Genomic DNA, 25,168 nt, shown 5'->3' with positions numbered 1-25,168 from the left:
CCAAGGGTCTGGAAGATGGAGACCCCAGCGATCACTGACCTGGTGACCTAGAGACCCACCTCAGGAGTCACAGCCAGTTCTGGCCAGTGGGAGGACAATGGGCTGCGAAGAGAGGACCAGCCGCTTCCAGCCAGAGGGGGCCAGAGGAGAGCTGAGAGGAGAGCAGACCCAGGCAATCCTGTTTATGACCCTGTTTACCTGGGGAGAAGACAATGGACAGAGGCGGGGCTTGGGGCCAAGGATATCTGAGGCCCAGCTGGGAAGCGGGGAACATGGGAGGGAGGGCCTCTGGACTGGAGAGGGGGAGCAGGCAGGGCCCACCTAGATGCAGGGGGACTGGGATGTGCTGTGCTGAGGGAAGCCAGGCCTGAGGCCCTGAGAGTTTCCTGTGCTGTGTCCAACTCTCAATAAACCCTCCTGTTTTATGCTGGCTGACAGTCACTCTGGTCTAGAAAACAGGGTTGCATCAATCCCTTCGGGGCTGAGGAGGCCCAGGGGGTCCAGAGAGCATGGACTCCCTGAGGGGGACCCACGGTGAGAGACAGACGTGCTAAGGCTCAGAGATGTGCGGCTTCAGAAGGTGGAGGGGCCTGACTCTGAGAGAGAGTGGACCCCTGAGAAGGGCTGTCGCACTGAAAGGGGCACCCCTCCATGGGACCAAGAGTGGGCACGATCTGTGAGTCCATGACACCTGATTCAGACATACAGGCAGCAGTGCATGGAGCTGGCACGGCCAGCCAAAGAGCCTTCCTGATGTGGGTGAATGGACACAGGCAAAACTGTCCCAATCCTCTATGCCTAGAGTCATCACTCAGGCTTGACTGATGCCTCCACCACATGCCCTCCAGTGACTGGCACCCATGTCCCACCAACTACACCCCCACCAGTGCCTGCCACTCCCTCCCACCTATGTCTCTCCCCTTGTCCTGCACCCACCCCATCACCACCTACCCTGCCCCCCAACACCAAGCACCTCCAGTGCCCCACGCCATCTCTCCCACCGCCCATTATCCCCTACGTCCTGCACCCAGCCCCCATCTACCTCACCCTTCAGTGTCCCGCACCCACCCCACAACCTAGTCCTGCAGCTATCTCCCAGCACCTCCCACTGCCCCCCAACACCTCGCTCCCCCATTACACACGGCCCCCCAATGCCCACTCGCCATCCTCCACCAACCACACGCCCACCGCTGCCTTGCTCCCCCGCCCCCCCGCTATTGGTCACGTGGTGGTGAGACGGGGCCAAACAGACGGGCGGGGATCCCAGCGCACCACCACCGAGCGGCTCAAGGGCGAATCCCCGACACGTGACCCGGGAGTGGGTGGAGAAGCGCGGTGACGCGGCACGTAGGGGGCGGGGCGGTGGTACTTGGCGCGCAGAGCGGCGGCCGCTGTCAGAGCAGAGCCGCGCGCGGGCGGGACGGACGCGCCAGCAGGTACCGCGTGGCCTGCGGAGGGGGAGCGCTGGCCGGGCCTAGGGATCCGGTCCGCTGGGAGCAGGGCGCTGCCTCGTGCCCCTGCGCCCGGAGTGTCCTTGGCGTCACCGCCCGGGCGCCTCAGCCGAGGGGCGGGTGAGGTCACGGGGAGTGATGGCGGCAGCGGCCAGTAAGGAGGCGGTGCTCTGCCATCGCCTCTGTGATAGGTCGGGCTATCGAGGGGCGGGTGTGCGCTGAGGCGGGGCCGCTCGCTGATTGGATGGCGGGGGGCGGGGCCGCAAGCGTGAGTGGGCGAGACCCCAGCCCCGCAGAGTGCGGGAGCGCGCGGCCCCACGTGGAGGGAGCTGGGGTCGGGGAGTTCCCCCCGGCGGGGCGGGGCCTGGCCCCTGCGCCCTGGGGCGGGAGCCAGCAGCATCACCCCTCTCGTGCAGGCGGGGAAACTGAGGCACAGAGGGAGTCAAGGGCCCAGCCAGTGCTACTTTGCCCAGCCCTATCGGAGCTAGGCACTGAGCACAGCGCTGTCCTCTCCCCCCCACCCCCCGTGGCGCTGTGACTTGGGTACCTCAGAGGCAGGCATGGGGCTGGTTCCTGGAGTGGCAGTGTTCCCTCTGCCCCCCAATAATGCTGCGGCCTAGTAGTGGTGAGCCCGTATCTCTCCCGCCCCCCCCGGGAGTCTTTGTGCCTGGAGGCGGGAGTGGCCCTTTCCCTTAGCGGTCAGATGGTGGCAAGAACAGCTTCCATGACATCAGGTACCTCCTAGCCAGAGGTCAATTTAAAAGTTCATCTGTGGTCAGAATCGTGCTGAGAAGCCCAGAGTCCTTTTGCTTCTCACTCCTTGGGGATGGGTGCCAGCCTGCTCCCTCGAGCCTTTCCCAAGGAGCATACTTGTGGGTACTCTACTCACCTTCATGTTGACCTATGATTGGTGGATTTTGCCTTGTTAGAAGGTATCTAGCACACTGCCTAGGCTATGACCTCCATTCTCCCTTTTGCATGACTTCTTTCATGTAAACAAATGTCAACCTCAGGGGAATGTGTCATGCTTTTCTGCTTGGCACCTCCCAGCAGGAATTGGAAACATTGTTAGAGCAAAAAGAAAGCTGTTGGTCCAGGCCCAACCCTTCTGGGCATTAACTGTCGCGTGAGTCAGTGCTTGTCTTCATGTGCAGCTGTTTTGTTGTCTTGCTGCACGTGAAGATGCTACTGCACGGTGGAGAAGCGGTGTAATTAATCCATCTCCGTGAGAGGTAGCTGTGATGGGAGGAGAAACTCTTCCATTTACATAGCGCTAGGTACACTGGGGCTTAGGTCAGTATAATTGCGTTGCTCAGTGATGTGGTTTTTTCACATCCCTAAGTGACGTAGTTATACCAATATATGTCTATAGTATAGACTTAGCCTCAATCATAGTCACAGTCCTCAGTGAATGCTGTTAAATGTCTCTTCATGCCCACTTGGCCTGTTTGAAAAAGGGAATTCTAATAGTGAAATTCAGCAGGTTTAATTGGCTCAAGTCAGGGAAATGTAGGGTTGGTATGAAAAGTATTCTTACTGCTTGAATTACTGCTCCATGCCATGATTGTTTCGATTTAAAAAATCGGATAGGGAGTTGAATGTAAGAAACTCATTATACACAGAAGGTATGTCCTCACTGCAGTTAATGCAGATCTGGGAACCCAGATTGGCCAAAGTTGAGTGTGGTTTCTCAGGGTGGATGCTCACACCCAAGTCATACTGGTGAGCTGCATCTATTCTGATGCTTCAGTAACCTGGGTTAAGTAGTAGGATTTATGGTATCCCATGATTCGTAGTGCTGCAGTGCTCTATGATGTGAACCTCTGGCCAATTAACAGCACGCTGGGATGAGGATGACATCACTCTATTCAAGTGCTTGTAGCAGTGTGGTGGGCCGTGTGGAGTGAGTTTAAGTGTCAAACTGGTGTATATAAGTGCTGAGTGCTGGTGCAGAAGGAGGGAGTGGGTAGAAGGATAGGAAAATACACCACTGAGGGAATTGTGGGATGGTATTGGAGGACTGTCAGAACTTAGTTAAATAACTTGGATTACAGCTAGATCCATACTACCAAATGAACAGGTTACAGTCTGAATTAAAGCAGAACCAGAGTTCTGACCTGTACCTGTAGCCAGATAAGGTAATGCAGGCCCAAAGAACCTCCAGACCTGGGTCAAAAGTTTTTGCGTGTGGGTAGTAGGGGAGCTTGGACTAAAACCCATGTGAGAGCCTGTGTTAACTTTGTAGGGAAGACATATCCAAAGACAAATGATCAGAAATATCTTGCACAAAGAGGTTGAAATATGCTGACAGGGGAGGAATGCAAGTGCCAGTTCTATACACAGAATAGAATATGCTTGCTTTGCCTTTTAATAACGTTGGAAAGTTTTATTTTCATACTGATAAATTCATTATTGGTTTATATCCTGTTGACTTCAAGGGAGTTATACCTTGGATAAATGTGCACCATTCACTTTATAATAATAGTAAACAGCTCAGCGATTGTATCTTGAGGGCAAAAAGCTATGACTTGCATAGATTCCTATAGGATAAATGTGATCAGGAACCTCATTTAGACAGAATGTCCTGCGGAAAACTCTTCAATATTTTGAAGGGAAGTGGTCAAGGTTTTGGGGCCATTTTTATCTTGTAATTTACCTTGTTATTAGTCCCAGTTGTAAGAGCTAATTGTCTGGAATCTTTCTTTTCTCAGTAGGCACTACTGAATAGCTTAAGGTTAAACAAACTGATAGCATGTGTTCTGTAGTTTGTTTAGAAACTACTGTCCCATCACGTCTGGATCAGTTTGTTTAACGGGGTTGCACTAAATATGTGTGTCAGGGTTTTAGTTATTGGGAACATGACTGGACTGACTTTCTTAGTGCATCTTTTTCTTTTTAAACTCCAAATGAATTTTCAGCCCTAGCTGAGTGGAGGGAAAACTCACTGCATTTCCTCTGTTTTGATAGTACTATACTTAATTGTCATAGCTCCTGACTGAACAGTTATAAGGGCGTATCTTGTTTGAGGTGACCTTGGATAAGTACACACCATCTTTAAAAATAAAATGACACTCTACAGCAGTAGTTAATGCTAAACATACTCAGACATGCTAGGCCCCATTCAACAAAAAAGTGCAAACTAATAATTTTTACCAATTTAAAAAAAAAACCATCATTTGGTCACCTAGTAAGGAACCTGTGTTTTAAAACTAATAACTACACTTAGCAGTCTCAAAACATTTAACAAATGTTAGCAAAACATTTAACACTTCAAGATTTTTGTTTTCCTGTTACTCTGATGCTTATATACATTGGGTTCATTGCACTTACTTAGCAACCTGATTTTCCTTTAATCAGACATTAATTCTATCTTAATCCTCTGTTTGTTTGGCTTGGTTCTGGTTTAAGCAAAAACAATTCCTAAGTATCTGTCTTCAGTGGCATCTTTCGTTGACTCTTCTGGGTGCTTTGAGGCCAAATTAATAGCTTAATCTACCTTGTTTAATAGTAGTATACCCTTGCATAGTTTGAAGACTAGGTTTATTCTGAATATTCTCATTCATTGATCTTTCAGTGAAAACACTTAAAAACAGAATTGGGGAATTTGTGAGTTCAAATCCAGCTTTAACGCTAAAAGCCTTGTCCACACAGAAAGTTGTACGTATGATACGTTGTAAGTTTTAATACTGTTTTAGTTAAACTGTTGCAGCTTTGTGTCTAAACTCTTATCAGTTTATCTTGTATCAGTAAATGTACAGGCACAAGCTAAACTATCGTGTCTCATTTTAAACTGATATGAATCCCCACAGACAGAAGTTCTTATGATGTAACTAAACTGATTCAAGTTAAACCTGTGCAGCTTCTGTATATAGACACACTCAAGCGCTCTATTTGGAGTTGGGCCAATGGATACCTCAGTTCTTAGGAGCCTAATAAGGGCTTAGGAACACAGAGTTGTTCCTAAATAACTCCATGTGTAGACACTCTTATTTTGGACAAGAGTGTCCTGTCCCTATTTTGAAGTGGGTTAAGCTAAACAGGAGAAAGACACTTTTGTTCAAAAATAAGTGTCTACACTTAGAGTTAATAAGAATAGCTATTGCTTGTTTCTGCTTTCTTCAGGGAGAGTCTCAGAATCCCCATCAATCGAAGATATGAAATCAACCAACTTGTGTCTCAAAAGGCTGCATTTTTGTTTTAGCAAAACTATTGGGAATCTGGCAAGAGAGTTGGCAAGCTGTTGGCATACGAATAAGCAAAAGTCTAACAGAAATAAGATTGCTACTATCGCAAATAGCAGCAATAAATTATATGCAACTGTCAAATATTAAACAATTTCAACAATTTTTTATTCAAAACTATAGCCAAAGGGGGAATCAGTAAAGATGCCCTAGTGGACTTTTTTTTTTTTTAGTGGATTGTCTCTGTCACACTTCTGACTCTCAGAAAGAACTTTCTGATGCTCCTCTGGAAACTGCAGTAATTACTCAGGCTATGAAGGAAATGAAAGTTGGAAAGACTCCTGGAGCAGTTGGATTCACAACTGAATTTTACAAGAAGATTTCTGAAACTTTAACTCCTAGATTATTGAATATGTTCACTGAGGCCAATAATGAGCAAACTCTAACAGAAGCTGTTGTTTCAGTTATTCCTAAACCTGGGAAAAAACTTGCACTATGTGGTAATTACAGGCCAGTTTCTTTAATCAATTGTGATGCTATGATTTTAGCCAAAGCTTTTGCTATGCAATTGTACAACGGTCTCTCACACAAGACAAGCTTGTCACATTAGACAAGTTCTAATTGGAATGCTTAGACCTGGCTTTCAGAGATGTTGAGCTCTCACAGCAGTGATTGAAAACTGTCAGTGCTCAACATCTTTGAAAGTCAGATCCAAAATGTCTTAGGTTGGGCTCCTAAATTAAATGAAAACTTGGTCCATAAGCCTCTTGGCATGAGGTAACTACCATGAGGTAAAATCCAAGTGAAGACAAGGCAGTTTATAGTTTTTCATACAAGTTAGCAAGCCAACTTAAAGGCTATGTTTTCACTGCCAAAAGGGGTGTGGGGAAGTGGGTTAGAGTGAGTTATCTTGCTGTAAGATGCCACTCCTTTCTGGCAGAGAGTGGGAAGGAGCTTAGGGTTTATACTGATGTGCTAAGTCGTGAAAAACTGCAGCCTACCTTATCTTCACGAGGATTTTACCACCCGTTAACTAACTCAGATTAAGAACATAAATTTTTTCCTAGTGAAGATACACCATAGGGTTGTGGCCTTTCAAGTTCTTGGTCCCTGTTCTGAGCCCTCTAATAAAAGAACCTGTTGCAAGGAGCCTTTGATGTGAACACCTGCCTCCTAGGAGCAGAACAGAGGCCCTAACTCATTTCACAGATGTTATTTCCTAATGTGACCAACTGTTCTGTATCCTGTCACAAGTTTCCTGAGGCATTCAGTTCTATGACCTGTGTTCTTTGTCTTCATGAGCTCCCTTTTTAATAGTGCTGTGATGGGTGCATAGGAAGAAAGGTACTATACTTTTCAACTAGGACTCGATTGAATTTGGGCCGAAAGCACAATGATTGCTGAGTGAGCAATGCAGCAAAATTGTACTTGGGGGGTGGGGGGGAATAAGAAGTGCTGTTCCAGTTAACCAGTTTAACTTTCAGCCAGTGCCTGCTAAATAGGAATGGGGATAATGGAAAATGTTTCTAAGCTGCGTTCATGTAACTGAAGCTGTTTTCTTGTGGCTTTGGCTGTGATGGAGAGCTGCGCACTGTTTGAGTACATCATCTTCACATTAGATTGGAAATGAGAACGTGACATTGAGCACTGAAATCCAGCTGCCAGACAAACCCTGCCAATGCTCAGCTAGGGATAGATTTGTTTTGATGTCCATTTAATGGTCATTCAGTGAACAAACTTGTTAGGTGTTTTTATGTGAATGTTTTGTAAACCAAAAGCTTAACTATAATCTCCTCCCAGTCTTCCTCCAAACATTTTCTCAAACTTGCAAGCCAGTATACTAATTCTCTGGAAGGAAGTTCCAGCTCCTGTGTCACTGTCCTCGGAAGGTCACTAAGGGCAGGCCTACACTGTGGCAGGGATCAACACTCTGAGATCAATCCACTGGCAGTCAATTTAGCGTGTCTAGTAAAGACCCACCAAATTGACTGCAGATCGCTCTCCAGTCGATCTCTGTATTCTACCCCTGATGAGAAGAGTAAGGTAAGTCAACGGGAGATTTTCTCCTGTCGACCTCCTGGATGTAACTTGACCTAAGGTACATCGACTAACATAACTGGTGTTGCATAGCGTAGGTGTGGTAGTGTAGACATAGCCTGAGTGGTCACTGCCTTTCCTCTCCTTTTTAAAAAAAAACAAACAACAAACTGCTTGGTATTCTATGGCCTAATGATGGCTGCTTTGCTAATAGAACGATCCTGAAATATTCAGTTGTTTTATCTGTGCAACTAGATGCCGTCATAACTTTTGCACGGTCTTTCTTTTTTAAAGGGAGTGAGTGTTTATCTCAAGCACTTGATTTGAAATGTTAACAGGAATAGCTGGTGAGGTGAACAAAGGTGTAAGGGATTTTTTAAGTAGGAAAAGGCAACTGTAAAAGGAATTGGCAGAAGGACCAGAAATTATTTGAAGCTTTTTTGAAATTGACTTGATAATTTACAGTACCTTCTCAGCTGAATTAATATGCTTTAGGCATAAAATAACTTAGGAGTCTGGCTAACTAAGGCTGTCTTCACTGCAAAAAAAAAAAACTGCATTTTTTTTTAATATGGAAATTGCTGTCTTGATGTAAAATCCTAGTGGAGAAAAGGCACAGGTAGTTTTTACATCAAGGTGGCTACTTGTGGTCAACCCTATAATCTCTCCTCTCCACCTGGAGTTTATCTCCATGTAGCTACACAGAGGCAAGAAATATTTTTATCTTGTCTCCACTAAGGGTACGTCCAGACTACCCGCCATATCGGCTGGTAGCGATCGATTTATTGGGGATCAATATATCGCGTCTCATCTAGATGCGATATATCGATCCCCGAATGCGCTCCTCGTCGACTCTGGAACTCCACTGGAGCGAGCGGTGGTAGTGGAGTCGACGGGGGAGCTGCAGATGCCGATCTCGCGCCGTGAGGACAGGAGGTAAGTCGGAATAAGATACTTCGACTTCAGCTACGGTATTCCCGTAGCTGAAGTTGCGTTTCTTACATCGACAGCCCTCCCAGTGTAGACCAGACCTAAGATTTTGCTTTGAGATGTTAAAATGGAACCTTTTATTTTTTTTTTTCGGGGAAGACATAACCTCTGAATTCCAGTCCTCCACTCTTAAAAAGTGGAAATATGGGTTTCCAGCTCTCCGCATTCTTAGTTGGACAGCAAATCCATTAAGACTTTGTCCTTTTATACTTCTCACATGTAACTTCTTTAATTTTGCATAATAGCTGATAATTTTTACTCTGAAGCTTTAAGGACCTCTTCCTAGTGCAAGTAGGGAACAATGGAGCACATGCTGTGAAATGCCATGCAGGCACTGTGCTGCAAGGAAGGGCTGCTTTTTCCCTGTTTCAGAAGTGTGGGAATGTGCAATATGGACACTAATAAGGGCAAAAAGGTGAAGAGAACTGCAGAGAGGTGGGAATGGGAATACAGTTCAGCAGAAGTGTGGCTGTCTGAGTGGCAGTCTTATCAGCATGGAATAACCACTTTGCTGCCACTGCTTCCCATTAGTTATAATTACATTCTCTGTTGGGGTGCCTGCTCCTGTCAATAAATTCCTTTTTTTCCCCCACTATCCCCTTTGTTTATAATCATTCTTATCTCTTCTCTAACCTTACTTCTGACGGTCTTAGTCAGGAACCTAATGACCAGCTTTCTCTGATGATGCTAGGTTTGGCTGGCAAATGTAGATGTTTGGTTCAAAGCCATAAGTGATAACTTACTCCGCCCCCCCCCCGCCCCAAAAAAAAAACCTGTTCCATTTCCTGCTTAAATTCCCTTCCCTTAATGACTGACTGCGTCTGGCTGGAGTGGTAACCCAAAGGGATACTAGTCCATATCTTAAATTAATGGTTATGCAATGCTAATACCTGTGTTAAACTATTGGTTTCAAGTAACCAAATTAGAAATCAGATTATGTAGGGAAGGCAGTGTGGCCTCATGGATGGAGCATTGCACTAGGACAGGGGTTGGCAACCTTTCAGAAGTGGTGTGCCGAGTCTTCATTTATTCGCTCTGATTTAAGGTTTCACATGCCAGTAATACTTTTTAACGTTTTTAGAAGGTCTTTCTATAAGTATAATATATAATGAAACTGTTGTTGTATGTAAAGTAAATAAGGTTTTAAAAATGTTTAAGAAGCTTCATTTAAAATTAAATTAAAATGCAGAGCCCCCGGACTGGTGACCAGGACCCAGGCAGCGTGAGTGCTGCTGAAAATCAGCTTGTGTGCTGCCTTCGGCACCTGTGCCATAGGTTGCCTACCCCTGTGCTAGGACATGGGAGACCTGTTAGTGGCTCTGCTACTGGTCTGCTAGGTGACCTCTCTGTGCCTTCATTTCGCCATCTGTAAAATGGCGCTTGAGACTGATCTTTGAGATCAATGGATGAAAAATGCTAAGTAACAGCAACGTGGTTATTAGGTTGATTTCTTTTTGTATACTGTGCATTGTTCTGCTGTAATATCTAAAATGCTTCTTATTCCTATACCAACAGGAGCTTGTGAGCGGCTACAGGACAAAAATGTTTCACTTAAGGACTTGTGCTGCTAAATTGAGGCCATTGACTGCCTCACAGACTGTTAAGACAATTTCCCAACACAAGCCGGCAGCACCACGGACGTTTCAACAAATCAGGAGCTACAGTGCACCTGTTGCTGCTGAGCCATTTTTGAGTGGGACTAGTTCGAACTATGTGGAGGAAATGTACTATGCTTGGCTGGAAAATCCCAAAAGTGTCCATAAGGTAAGGAGGAGCAACTGCCCCAGGATATTGTTGCTTCATCTCCTCTGCGTGTGTGTGTGTGAGAGAGAGAGCCAAATGGCATGTTCAGGTAAGTGCAAATGTCAAGAGGGAATTTGGCATGAAGAGCCTGTGACTCATGGATCATCAGTTCCACATCTGCTTTTGCAAAAAGAATCAACAGCATTTAGCTGAGCAGTAGCGAAACAATCTGATTCTTCTTTGTTCTGGATTGAATCCAACAAGCCCCGAGCATTCTGTCAATACTGGATATTCCACTTCGGGACTCAAACATGGATACGAAGAGGAGGAGTTGCCTTTCTTGGGAATCCCCCATTTTGCTGAGCTGCTGCTTTTCCTTTGTGATGAAAAGTTGGGAGAACAGGGAGAGGGAATTGAGTTCAAATTCTGATCTTTGTCCATTTCGCTATTAATGTGTAATACAAGTTGTGCTCGACGCTGCTGTATTTGCTCTATGTAAGTACACTGACTCTGCTTTAGAGTTGTTCTTATAACACCATTTGGATGGCAGAAAAGTGGCTATAAAATTCAGCCTGCCACTACAGCTTGGTGGTGGAACTGGTTCAAATCCCCCATTGTGGTAAGCAATGATCTTTCTACCAGCCACTTCTTAACTTTCCCTCAAGCAACTCACTTAAGAAGATAACTGATATAAGGTTTAAAGATACAGAACTGTAGTGGGCATTAGTCTACCCACAGTTAGTATCAGGAAGCATGCCACCTCAAAATCTGTCACTAACATACACATAGCTTTGGGCTAATGGCCATTAGAGTACAATCAAACTTTGTCCACGCTCCTGTGGTAAATTACTATACACTGAAACTTGTAGCCCTATTAGAAGGCCATATTCAACCACATATAAATGTGTGCAACTCTATTTGACATAAATGTCACTTAAATCCCTCTTCAGCAGGGCTGAATTTGGACTGCAGAATGTTGTCAGTTGGATGGTAATTGCCAGGAGCCATTACCAAGGGAAGTATCTCTGGGAAGTCTGAGGAATAACTGTGAGAAGCTAATAATAGGGATAGAACTAAGGCTGCTGTTGCTGTACACTTTGTAGTCTTACAGTTATAAAATGTGAAATAAAAAACACTGCCACTAGGAAGGAATGGTTGGTGGGGCTGGGAGGTAATCTTCAGCCTCATGTCTAAGGAGAGTCTGCTTTGTCTTCTCACCTCTGGTCAAAGCTTTGGAGAGGCTGTTAACTGAGACCTAGAAGTGGATGTAGGGAACTGGAGTTCTGAAAGCCTACTGCATGTCCCTCTTATTCTGGCACGTGCAGAGAGATGTCTCTTCTATGTAATTCAGATCTTCCAGTACCATGGGGATTTATAAAGATTGCTCTGTGAGATCTACATGTCCCTTGAGATACAAAGCAACAGAGCAGTATTTCAGTTCCTGTTTAGTGAACTGTAATGAACACCAGAACAAACATTCCACAAACCAGAATTCACTGATTTATTCTCCTTTATTCTGTCCTCAACAGACATACAGGTCAATATTTAAATACCTGTGAAATTTCAGTAGTGGTCTCATACAGCTAGAGAATACACAGTCCTATATCTCTGGGATGATACTTGGCCGAAAGGTTTTCTGATGGGAGGAAAGCCAAATTTTGGTCTCCCTCTTAAAGTTTTTTTTTTTTTTTTTAAACATTGGGTGTTTTTCCTAAAATTGTGGAGGTGAGGCGCCAAAATACAGACCTGCTCCCAGTCAAGGCTTTCTGTGTTTAATTATTGACTCGGAGCACTTAACTCTGAAAGAACAGAACTACATATTTTTGGATTATGTGCCATTTGGTGCAGCAGTAATTTAAGAAGAAAGTTGTGTATTTTCATGCAGATTTTCTGTTATGTGGAATTTATTTTAAAAGGTGGTATATAGAACTTCTAAACTGCTACACATGCATCTTAGTTTCATGACACCTACTCACTTTACTGTAAATTAGATTATAACACTCATCCTCTTGATACATGTAACTACACCTCTTACAGAGCCCCACAACAGACTTCTTTAAAAGGTGATTGTTTTGCCAGTCCACAGACTCTACTTAACACATCCTTCAAGGGATGTTCAAGGCAAAACACTGACCTGGTAATAAACTGAGAGCAATCTGTTAAAGGTGTCCTGTGAGTAACTTCAGGGTGCGTTAGGCTTTTCAAAAATCCCACCCCACCCCCCACTTTTTTTTTTTTGCTAAGGCAGGCTGCATGCTGGCTGTGACCCTAAAATAAGAGGGTTACATTTTTCTTTATATAGACACATTGATAGATCTTAAGGCAGATAAGACCATTAGATCCTCTAGTCTCACCTCTTGCACACTACATGCCATGGAATTTCATCGCAATTTCTTGTGAGTAGGCCTCAGTGTAAGCCAGAACGCTATCCAAGGTGTATTGTTCTTGTTAGCATAAGCAAAACTCCTTAACCCTGAGAAATGCAGGTATCTGGCACTAGATACTTCTTGGAAAATGTTTCTGGACTGTATTTGTAAAGTGTAAGAATATTTAATACTCTCTGAATTTCCAACTCTCGTGCTTTGTTTGATGTTTCACATGCCGCAGGAGCAGAAGGCTTCTAAAATCAGTAGCTGACTTTAAAAAAAAACACACACACACACACAAAAAACAGCCCTCCTAGAGCTTTGTAATCTGCCAACAGCTGAAATGTACACAAGTTCTTGCTCTCTTGTCATCTTGTTCCAGGAGCAAGCCTTGTGTGCAAGGTTAGGGCTTTTGGGCAGTAATTAAAAACCTGGTGCCTCTTTTCTACAGATACAACAGTTGAGCCACAAATGGTGGTAGACTGGAAGTCAGCAGCTGAATTGTGCCTGCTGTTAGCCATAGAAATAGAAGTCAGGTCAGCTGAAAATAACTTTCATATCCTGCTTTTCTAAACAACTTCATATTTATGTAATTCCCTCCTGCCCCTGTTTCCATGGCTAGGCTGCTGGTACTGGCAAGCAGCCATACCTAAGAGAGAACTTGCTTGTACGGGGTCGGCAACCTTTCAGAAGTGGTGTGCTGAGTCTTCATTTATTCACTCTAATTTAAGGTTTTGCGCGCCAGTAATACATTTTAATGTTTTTTAGAAGGCCTCTTTCTATAAGTCTATAATATATAACTAAACTATTGTACATAAAATAAATGTTGTTTTTAAAATGTTTAAGAAACTTCATTTAAAATTAAATTAAAATGCAAAGCCCCTGGACTGATGGCCAGGACCTGGACAGTGTGAGTGCCACTGAAAATCAGCTCGTATGCCGGAGGTTGCGTACCCCTGTGCTTGTAGATGTTAGCTGCCAACTCTTAATGTAATCTCCATATTGATACTCCAAAACCAACTATGGATTTTAAGAGCCTTTTGGTAACATAAATCTGTGGTCCTCAAATCAGAGAAATTGATCAAGATGTTATTTGGATGGGCAAACTGGTTACATAGCTGCACGGCTTCGTTAACTGTGCGATTAAATCTTTGCTAGCCAGCCAGGCAGCTGTTTTTTATAGTAATTGCCTTCTATCGGTCTCGAGGGATGAGTACAAGAGTTGGGAGTCTGCAGTCCTAGATTCTAATCCCAGCGCTACAACTGATTTGCAGTGTGCTGTTGGACAAATCACTTTTCCCTCTGTGACAGGTTTCAGTGGTAGCCATATTAGTCTGTTTCAGAAAAAAAGGGGAGTCCTTGTGGCACTTCAGAGGCTAACAAATTTATTTGGGCATAAGCTTTCGTGGGCTAGAACCCACTTCATCAGACATATGAAGTAAAAAATACAGGACCAGGTATAAATACATGAAAGGATAGGGGTGCTTTACCAAGTGTTAGGTCAGTCTAACAAGATAAATCAATTAACAGCAGGATACCAAGGGAGGAAAAATCTCTTTTGAAGTGGTAAGAGAGAATCCCATTACAGACAGTTGACAAGAAGGTGTGAGTAACTGTAGGGATAAATTAGTATTGGGGAAATTAAGTTTAGGTTTTGTAATGACCCAACCACTCCCAGTCTTTATTCAGGCCTAATCTGATGGTATCTAGTTGGCAAATTAATTCCAGTTCTGCAGCTTCACCTTGGAGTCTGTTTTTGAAGTTTTTGTTAAAGAATTGCCACTTTGAGGTCTGTTACTGAGTGACCAGAGAAATTGAAATGTTCTCCTACTGAATGTTATGATTTCTGATGTCAGATTTGTGTCCATTTACTCTTTTGCATTGAGACTGTCCCCGGTGCCTGCTCTGGGACACCATCATAGGACCTAACCACATCAGCCACACCATCCAGGGCTCGTTCACCTGCACATCTACCAATGTGATATGTGCCAGCAATGCCCTTCTGCCATGTACATTGGCCAAACCAGACAGTCTCTTCCAGTTCTGACACTAACACTCATAACGCAACACCATCAATGTCATGCTGGTGGTTATTTAGTTGAGGGCCAGATGGCCATAAATCTAAGATGCCATTTATCAGTGGCTTAGAAATCCCTCCCCCACCAGTATCCCTAAATAGCCTCTTAAAATAAAAATATGCTAACAAGCACAAAGTACCCTTAGTCCAGTCCCAAGTGCTGGTGGGGGTAATGTGTCAGCAGTATCTTAATCAGACCAAAAAAGAACAGGATGTGAAATTTTGTCTCCTATGGGCCTGTTAACCATCACATTCTTGCCTGCCCTCTGTGTGACCATAATATCACTTTCTGTTTCTGTACCTTTCCTGTGCAGCATTAGCTTAAGTAAACACTTGACAGGATGGATTTTTCACTAGCTTTCTTACACTCCCCTTCAAACATCTTGTTTTTCTGCTCTCTTCCTCTGATCTCGTTCTCACAAGTCTGACAGCAAGCTTCCTTTTGACTCTAGCAACAAGGAGTTAGCTTCCTTATCTGGTTTTCACTGCATGCCGACACACCCAGTTATTGCAGTAATTAGTGTAGTGCATTTATTGTTCCACAGTAGTACAGATTGTTCTTCTAGCTTCTCTGGGAGCAAACAGGGCACTGATCCCTGTATGCATTGAGTGCACTAGTGTTATGCCTGTCCATGGTGAATTCATTCAGTAGGGTCACAACTTGATATCATAGAATCTTGGTGGGGAAGGGGGAACTATGATTGAGGGAGCTCCAAACCTGTCCCCACAGGAACAATGGACAGCAGTGAAGCCTCTCCAGAATTAGCATTGCTCAGAGTGGGTGTTTTACCTTACTGAAAACAAGCCTGCGCTCTTTTCATAGTACTTTTGTTGTATATTGCTTTAAGCAACCTAATGGATAGACCAAGGCACTGGGACTCAGAAGGGTATAGGGACTGGATTCAACTCCTTGCTCTGCCTCAGCTGCTTATATAACCTTGGGCAAGTTATGTCCCCTCTGCCTCAGTTTCTCTGCCTGTAAAATAATGACAGCACTCTGAGATCTCCTGATGAAAACAAGTAAGCTAGATCACCATTTAAGTAGAGGCTGCCATCTCAAGTAAACAGCACCAGACCGGAAACAGAGGTTTCAGACTAGTCAATGTACCACTCCCTCCTGCTCTCCAGATTATCTTTCTGCTTCTCAAGTGGCTGTGATAGTGGAACTAATGTCTGAGTCTTTATTTCACTCTGTACTTGGATAACTGTCTTCAATGCCTGCTGATTTTAGTGGGCACAGTTTTTTGACCCATCATGTCCAAGTTAGTGTCATTCTCTTGTGTCCTCTTCTCTAGCCTTGAGAAATCCCATCTTGCCTTGCTCATATCCATTCACAATGCTGCTGTAAACATATCTTTCTGGCCTGTCTCTCTAACCACATCACCTGCCCCCCATTTCTCCATCCCATCAAACATAGGCTACTTATCGTCACTTCCAAAGCCATTTGCAGCATATCCCTTTCCTACCTGTCATCTCAGGTGCTAGTGAGGTGTTGGCAGAGCAGAGGCAGCTGTCAATCATGGCAGCCTTCATCGTCATCGTCTACTTGCTATCCTTTCAGATCAGCTCCTTTGTGCTTTGTCCTGTGCCTGAGATGAAACTCTCCACAAACATTGGCAGAGCCACCTCATTGTCCTCCTTTAGAGCTCTTAGCCATGGTGCCTGCAAAAAGCTTGGCAGTGGTTAGGCATGTGCTGTGCGAAGAGCATTGCCAATGGTCCAGGGTAATGCCATCCTGTGTGCATACGTTTGAATGGTCTTGGCAGCAGATACAAGCTTGCTCTGTCAGGTGATGTTTTTGGAACACTGAATGGGCTCTGTGTGGTCTCTGTGACTATAGCGCTTTATTTTCCCATTGTGATTGTTGCTGTTTAGGTGTATGTGTATAGTGCCATTCAGTTTGAAGGCTTCCAAAGTGATTTAGGGACTATGGGTTTATCCTTGGAATACTTTATTTAGTCTTTCCTGTGCTGGTTGTAGTATCTGAGCACTTACACCTCCTTACCAGCTGGATGTGTGAACTCAGCTGGCTCTCATATATTGTACTAGTTTATAATAAGCCTTTTCTTGGTCCTACATTTCTTATACACACAGTGTGTAACATGATGGTCCAATGCTAATCACATGATCTCAGTTTTAGTACAAAGGAAAAAACTTTCACAGAATTTCCCCCAGGAGTTATAACTTGTGAAAACTGGTCCACAAAATGTACTCTAGTCATTTTGTTGACTAAAGTTAATGCTGATTGGTTTTTTTTATTTCCCCCATACATACAATCTCTCAGACTCTAACCCCTGAGTCATCTTATAATTCATTTAACTCACAAACTTGAAACTAACCTTTGTGGGGAGGGTTTAAGCTAGTGTAAGTATTGATCTTCTGAGGCGTTTTCTAAATGGCTTTCGCACTGGAGTGTCCGGATTGTGTATCTCACATGCACAGGTACACTCTATCCCCAACACAGTTAAAGCAGTTCATCCCCAAACATGGAACCAGTTATGCTCATTTAGCTTATTTCCTTTTCTATATGATGACACTATACCAGTATAAGCATCCTGATACCAGTAGAAGTGCATCCATGTTGTGCAGGTTATATACTGGTATAGTTAAAGCAATACAGTTTTCTAGTATAGAGAAGGCTTTCATGCCAGTGCATGATCTGAACCTCCTCTCCTTCTGTGTTTCTTTGAAAAGATGGTTTATGCAGCTGTGCAGAGCCTGCTAACATAGTCCTGGGGTATTGGTTTAATACTTATTCCCCAGAGGCATGCTCCTCTGCAACTTTGTGGGTTTCCTTAGTGAACTCCCATCAAAGTCCTGAGCTGGGTTGACCCTGAATAGCTTCACATTAAACAAAACCACAGCTGCGGTGTAACTAATTCTTCACATGTAAACTGTAGCAAACCTGTGACATGGTCACACATGCCACTATAGACAGAGTCCTGCAAGTCTTGTATAAATCCTGTTGCATATGTGTGCAAAAGGTGCATCTCGAATGCAGTGATCTGGTAATGCTCCAGTGCCTCCCTCATGCTCCCAGAGCAGACTTGTTTCACTTAACCTTGTTTTCAGTGACCAGGCAAAAACAGTGTATATCTATATCTAACACATTGAATAGAATCTGCGACAGCCTTGCACTGTACAATTTAACTTCTTAAGCCTAAAAAGGTCAAACTAGTACAATTTAAGTGCAAATCTAACCTTGACACCACTCTGTGTAAGCCTTGTTATCTACCCTCTCTGCTCTTATTCATATCCCGTACCCCTTGTCACGTTTCCCTGTTGCGTCTAATGTAGGCCTAGTTTGTGGAGTTGCCATGAGCTCCAAGTGAGGGATGGCACAGAGACCAGGCCAGGAACTGTACTGTAACTGAAGTCCTTGCTCAAGGGAGAGGTAAGCTGTGCCAATCCTATACCTAGTTCTGTTTACTCCCATCCTCCTTTCGAGCTGACTCAGCTGCGCTGGCTAGTGTGTTGCAGTGAGCAAAGCAGTGCTCCCCACCCACTCTACCTACAGCCCAGCCATGTGAGCAATCTGCATAGGGAAGGGAGGAGGTGTTTTTTATGCACCTTACTCCTGTGCATGGGTATGGAGAGAGCTAGGGTACGTAGAAGGTCTTCAGTTTTTTTAGCTGCCTATAGCTTCAGTCTTGACACGGTTAGTAACAAACCCTTGTTTCTCCATCTAGGGCCCAGTTATGTAATCTTTACTGCTGTAAGGGTTGCAGGATTGGTCCCTTAATGTATAGTGTGATGTAAGAGACCTGGTGGCTCCTTGCTTGAACCTTGTTAGCAAGGTTACACTAATACTTCTCAGGCAGGAGATGGAGGGATTGGCTAGTGCTAGCTGCAGCAAACTACAACTCTTCCTTTATATATTACTATTAGTTATAGCTGGGATACACCTGTTCTGAGCCTTGATTAATAAGTTTCACTTTCCCAGTGCCACACTGAAATGAAGTATCTGCTTGATCCTATGTTTCCATCAATCCAGTACTGTTCATGAGTAGGGCAAGCTCCATGTGAGAGAACTGCACTGCTGTGAGATGACCAAATCTGTGGACTCATCCTTGGGTATAACTGAAGTTGCCTGGCATATTATCATGCAGTGTATCCCTAGGGCCACTTGGAACTATTGACTATGGCACAGCAAGATGATAGTAACTGAGTCTTGTAAAACCATGTGGTATTAAATAAATATTTCCTTGCAATAGGATCTCTGAGTCTTCAGAAAGATGAAAGGAAAACAAAAGCTAGGTGGTTCTTTTCAGGTTAATGTACAATGGCATGCAAAGAAGTAAGGCTCTGACTGCTTAGTTTGGAGCCAGCTGGTGCAGCATCATTGGGCAGAGAAGCTGGCTGGCTCCTTCTCTTTTGAAGAGAGGGCTGGAGAGTTCTGTATGAGTGCTCTGTATAATCCTTTATGACTCAGCAGAGATTGGTGTGGGGGGAGATGTTCTTGAAGGAAGACTTATTACAACACCAGTTTGGTTTTTTTATGTATGATTTTAAAACATGAGACTAGCCTTGAACTTTGGCTTAGTATTATGAGGAAGATGCCGTATCATGTTTGCTCCTCCTGTCCCATGCAGTGAGTGTGCTCAGCAAATGACAGACAAGATATACCTGTGGGATCCCTAAGGCCTGGTCTAAACTTTCAAGTTTCACCCTCAACTATGTATGGGGTCTGACTTTTTTTTTTCCTCCTGATATAGTTATACCTTACAAGCCCTATTGTAGACAGCTATACAAGTACACCTCTACCTCGATTATAAAGCTGTCCTTGGGAGCTAAAAAATCTTACCGGTTATATCGAACTTGTTTTGATCTACCAGGGTGCGCAGCACCCCCTCCCCCCGCGGTCCCAGAGCATTGCTTTACTGTGTTATATCGGGTCGTGTTATATCGGGGTGGAGGTGTATAAAGACAGTTATCCCAGTATAGCTTATTCCCCTTTCAATATAAGCTATACTGTTATAAGCACTTATGTCAGTACAATAGTATCCACACTATTAGAAGGGAGTTTGTACCATTTTAACTATAACTTTTGTGTGCAGACATGCCAGACATGACTTGTAGTTGAGTTTGCTGTAGCGTGGGCACTTCATCTTAATCCTCTTGAGTTCCTATTAAGAATTGGTGTAATTACACACTGATAGAATAATTGGGATGACTGTACACAATGAAGCTTTTAAAGTCAGTTTAATCTTAGCAAAGAGGGGAGAAGGTTGAATAATGCTTCTCTGTGCTCCCTGTCTTTTAAAAGATGTGCCCAAACTGTCTGGCTATCTTGTAAACCTTGTATTGTACACATCTGGCAGTTGCTCAACACAGCCTGGTATGTCTGGTCTCTTGTTTGCCTGCTGAACATAATGGGTCATATTTATCCCCCCAGTGTACACTACAGACTTCACTGCAGTTCTACTAGGGATGAATGCAGCCCAGCGAGTGACCTTTTTACTGAGGTATATTAGCTGCCCTGTCTGTGTGAGCACTGGGGTTGCTTTACCCCCATGCATGAAGGTTGGAAAAAGCAATTAGGCTGCTGTGATACCTGCAGGGTGAGAGCTATGGAAATAGCTACTATAACAGTAGTGCAGGAATTTCTGCATTCTTTGGGGGAGGGAGGAAATGGCGGGGGTGTGTGTGAATTCCTTCCAGAAAAACACTTTTAGTTTGAAATAGCATGAATTCCTGCTTGATGGCCTTTCTCCTCCCCAGACAGGAAATTGCTCCGTCTTCCTGGGAACTGTTTGCAGCAGTACTGGCTCTCAGACCTCATCTCTGCCTTTCCTCTAGAGCGGAAAGGGACCCAGGAGTACAGCTGTCCCTCTGGGACCTCAGGAGGAGGGCTAGAGGAGGTGGAAGATCTGAAGACCCATGGAGCTAAAAATGAATGCCTCTAAAGCCAGGCCACTAAAAGTCATCACATGATCCAGCTTCTTAAACACAACTTGCTTCGATGTTAAAGCCTCAGTTCTTTACTCGGTGAGGGTGACTTTAAAACAAGTATGCGATCCAGTCACAATGTAATGACTCATCTTCTTCTTCTTTCAAACCATTTTCCAGTATTATAACAGTTAATTCTGGGACCAAGAGAAACAGAAAATTAGATTCCATTCTCTGCTTCCCCACAAAAAAAGCAGGAACAATTATTTAAATTATCTCTAGAGGCTAGTTTGTTTCCTTCAGTAATCTTCTCCTGGGCAGCAAGTCTGAAGTGTAGGTATTTGCAGTCCTGTCTGGGTTCATGGGCATCCATCCTTTTGTTCAGCAACACTATCAGGCAATTATAAATGCAAAGATTTTTAGCTTGAGCTAAATACTGAACTAGACATAAGTTCAGTATAGACCCCAGCTGAGTGTTCCAGCTATGGGAGAGTGTTGTGAAAAATCAATGGATGTGTGTGCCTGGCGTCTCCGCTGGGAATGGGAACTTGGGTGTCAAGGCAAAAGAGCTGAGATTGTCAGTAGTAAATTACTTAGAGCTTCTGGGGTAGCATCCACACTTCAAACGTATCTCGTTGTTTATAGTCCAAAGTACAGCGCACACATTTGGGTAAACTGAGGTGATAAATGATTCCCTTCAAGGTCATATTGAAGGCAGGTTTTGTTGCAATATGTTTTGCAGAATTCACAAGGTCTGTCTATACAAAGTCTCATCTCAGAAGTTTTTCTGGCATGACTCAAACAGGCTTGTTTGGCTGACATTGCCCTTTACAATCAAATGAAGTTGTGATGATGAAAGCTAAGGATCCCAGCTTTCCAATGTAGTGGACCGTTTAATGCCTGATCTCCTAAATGATCAGACCAAGACTGTAGATGGCCATCGAGGTCTCTAGGTGGTCATTGGTTCCTAAGTCTACCGGTGCATGTTTTGCTCCAATGAGAGACAGTTGGATCAGAGTAACTTTCAGATCTTACTCGTTTTTTGTCTGGCTCCTCTTAAACAAGATGTGACTGACTAGCAATCACTTAATTCCTGACAGTGGTGATAATACAAGGTCTATGTTTCTCTGTAGATCAGGTAAGAGGGCAGTCAGCCATGGACAGCTGGGAATCAGATTGTTGAGGAGACCATCTGAAAGAAAACAGAGGTCAGTAAAGTGGCCTTGACTGACTGTAGTAAGGCAAGATGCATTTTCCTTTACATATTACACACATGCTGTTAGAGACAGATCCAACTCTGTGTGCTTCAGTGGTTCCTAATCACCAATCTAGATTTTAATACTGTGTCCATTTTGTGGTATCCAGGGAATGATACCTGGCCTAGTACTGATCATGCCCCAGTAACTGGCACTGACTTTCTCCTGTGTTTCAGTGAGCCTCTGTATAGGGCTCGTGCACTGCCAGCCTGCTGCATTCCATAGGCACCGAAACCCACAGTGGAGTGTGAGATCTTTCCAACCAGAGCTCTCACTCATCGAGAGAGTGTGTGGAGTTGTCTGGATGCTATTTGGTGAGATGTTGCTGAGCAACTGGGCTAGCAAGGGATCTGCTTATGAAATTGTATTTGTGCTGAGAGTCTAGTTCAAACTATTGACAACCACAAAATGGCACATTATTCTCGTTATGAGAACATTCATAGAATCATAGACTTTAAGGTCAGAAGGGACCATTGTAAAATCATCTAGTCTGACCTCCTGCACAATGCAGGCCACAGAATCTCACCCACTCTCTCCTGTATCAAACCCCTAATCTATGTCTGAGCTATTGAAGTTCTCAAATTGTGATGTAAAGACTTCACGATGCAGAGAATCCTCCAGCAAATGACCCGTGCCCCACACTGCAGAGGAAGGCAAAAAAAAAACTCCAGGGCCTCTGCCACTCTGCCCTGGAGGAAAATTTCTTCCCAACCCCAAATACTGCGATCAGCTAAACCCAGAGCATGTGGGCAAGACTCACCAGCCAGACACCCAGGAAAGAATTCTCTGTGTAACGATCCCACCCCATCTAACATCCCATCACAGGCTGTTAGTTGAACTATTAGTGGTAAATATGCCTAATTGCCAATTACCATCTCCTTCATAGACTTAACAAGCTTAGTCCTGAAGCCAGACATATCTTTTGCCCCCACTAGTCCCTTTTGGAAGGCTGTTCCAGAACTTCACTCCTTTGATGGTTAGAAATCTTTGTCTAATTTCAAGTTTAAACTTCCTGATGACCTGTTTTATATCCATTGTGTTCTTGTGTCCACATTGGTACTGAGCTTAAATAATTCCTCTCTCTTCCTGGTATTTATCCCTCTGATACATTTATAGAGAGCAATCATATCTCCCCTCAGCCTTCTTTTGGTTAGGCTAAACAAGCCAGACTCTTTGAATCTCCTTTCATAAGACAGGTTTTCCATTCCTCGGATCATCCTAGTAGCCCTTCTCTGTACCTGTTCCAGTTTTAATTCATCCTTCTTAAACATGGGAGACCAGAACTGCACACTGTGTTCTAGATGAGGTCTCACCAGTGCCTTTGTAACTTTACTAACACCTCCTTATCTCTACTGGAAATACCTCGCCTGATGCATCCCAAGATAGCATTAGCTTTTTTTCACGGTCATATCACATTGGCAGCTCAACCAATACTCTGAGGTCCTTTTCCTCTTCTGTTATTTCCAACTAATGCATCCCCATTTTGTAACAAAAATTCTTGTTGTTAATCCCTAAATGCATTCCTTGGGGATCTGCTCCATGATTTTTTCAGGGACTGAGGTGAGGCTGACTGGCCTGTAGTTCCCTGGATCCTCCTTCTTCCTTTTTTTTTTTTTTTTTTTTTTTTTTTTTTTAAGATGGGCACTACATTAGCCCTTTCCCAGTCAACCAGGATCTCCCCCGATCGCCATGAGTTTTCAAAAATAATGGCCAATGGCTCAGTAATCACATCCGCCAACTCCTTTAGCTCCTTTGGATGCAGTGCATCTGGCCCCATGGACTTGTGCTCGTCCAGTTTTTCTAAATAGTCCTGAACCACCTCTTTCTCCACAGAGGGCTGGTCACCTCCTCCCCATACTGTGCTGCCCAGTGCAGTAGTCTGAGAGCTGACTTAGCCCAGGGCCCTGTGGCCCCTAAAGCCCCTGCGTTCTGAGTGGACCTGCCTGCTGGTGGTGGGGCGGCTCCCAGAATTGCAGCCATGAGGGTGGTGCCATGCTTTGCAGAGCCACCTGCACACTTCTTGCACCAAACGGGAGCTGCCCCAGGTAAGTACTCTGCAGCTTCTGCCTGCCGCAGCCCTGAGCCTCCTTCTGCACCCTAACTCCCTCCCAGACCCTGCACCCCTAGCCCTAAGCCCCAGGGGTAAGCCAGGGGCACCTCCCCACCACAGTACTGTACTGTACAGTATATAATGCCTTTTGTCTGCCCCCAAAAAACTTTCTTGGAACCTAACCCTTCGCATTTACATTAAATCTTATGGGGAAAATTGGATTCATTTAATGTCATTTCACTTGAAGTTTCATTTTTCAGGAACATAACTGCAATGTTAAGTGAGGAGTTACTGTAAATTCAAATCTATATGCCCACTCTTGCAGAAAATCCTACTGATGGCTTTTTTGACTCTCTCTTGCTCACATCCTTGCCCTCACCCTATGGAAATGACTAGGCAGAACTTCCCAAGTTGTGTTAGATACAATTGGTCTGTGTCCCATTGTTGCTTTTGTATCTAATGGACACTACTTATGCACTCAGCAGGATTAAACCCAAGGATAAAATCCTTGCCTCACTGAGATCTGTGATGGCGGGGGGGAGTGGGGGCAGCATTTCATGCACATGTTATAATGGAGGAAAGGTTAGCATGTATATATGAACTACTGTAGAAATATCAGACTGTTTCTGGCTCCATGGAGCTGGAGTGCCAGGCAAATTTGATTAGCCTTTGGACAGAATTACAGAAGCGGTAGATGTGTCACTTGGGTTTTAGCCCAAGCAATTTGATACAACATCTCAGTCTTAATTGCAATATTAATTCAAATTGGCTTAAATATAGAAGTGCCACGTGGCATCGAAACTGGCCAAAGGACCATAAACATAAGGGACTGAGCAGGAAAGTATTTGGGGATACTGAACTGGAAGGTGTCACAAATTCTGATGAAGACAAAGAGGAATACAGGCACCTAGGCAGAAAAGTGTATTTGTATTTTTTCCCTAATATTTGCATCTGAACTACTGATTCCAGTGGAGGGAGAAATTTAATCAGTAATAGCTGAAAGAATCTTATGGGCGACAATATCTGTGCACTGCAGGAGCAATAAAAAGTGAATTCAGTTTTGGCCGGCATACATAGAGGTATTTTCACACAGATGATAGTTCCTTTTTGTGCCGTTCTAGTGTGACA

The 25,168-nt window shown here is 44.2% G+C and overlaps 1 protein-coding gene across 4 annotated transcripts in view; it reads left to right on the top strand.

The window, feature by feature from the left end:
* Positions 1-1,349: 1,349 nt before the first annotated feature.
* The window catches only part of OGDH (oxoglutarate dehydrogenase), a 92,514-nt gene continuing 68,695 nt past the window's right edge, over positions 1,350-25,168 (top strand). For all 4 annotated transcript variants that reach the window (XM_050937407.1, XM_050937405.1, XM_050937408.1 and 1 more), the window contains exons 1-2: positions 1,350-1,436; positions 10,175-10,423. In XM_050937407.1, the coding sequence (XP_050793364.1) occupies positions 10,202-10,423 (222 nt within the window). In that variant the 5' untranslated portion in view covers positions 1,350-1,436; positions 10,175-10,201. The remainder of the gene's footprint in view (positions 1,437-10,174; positions 10,424-25,168) is intronic.

The sequence above is a fragment of the Gopherus flavomarginatus genome, chromosome 2 (genome assembly GCF_025201925.1).
Source record: "Gopherus flavomarginatus isolate rGopFla2 chromosome 2, rGopFla2.mat.asm, whole genome shotgun sequence".
NCBI lineage: Eukaryota > Metazoa > Chordata > Testudines > Testudinidae > Gopherus > Gopherus flavomarginatus.
This window is presented reverse-complemented; position numbering and strand designations above follow the sequence as displayed.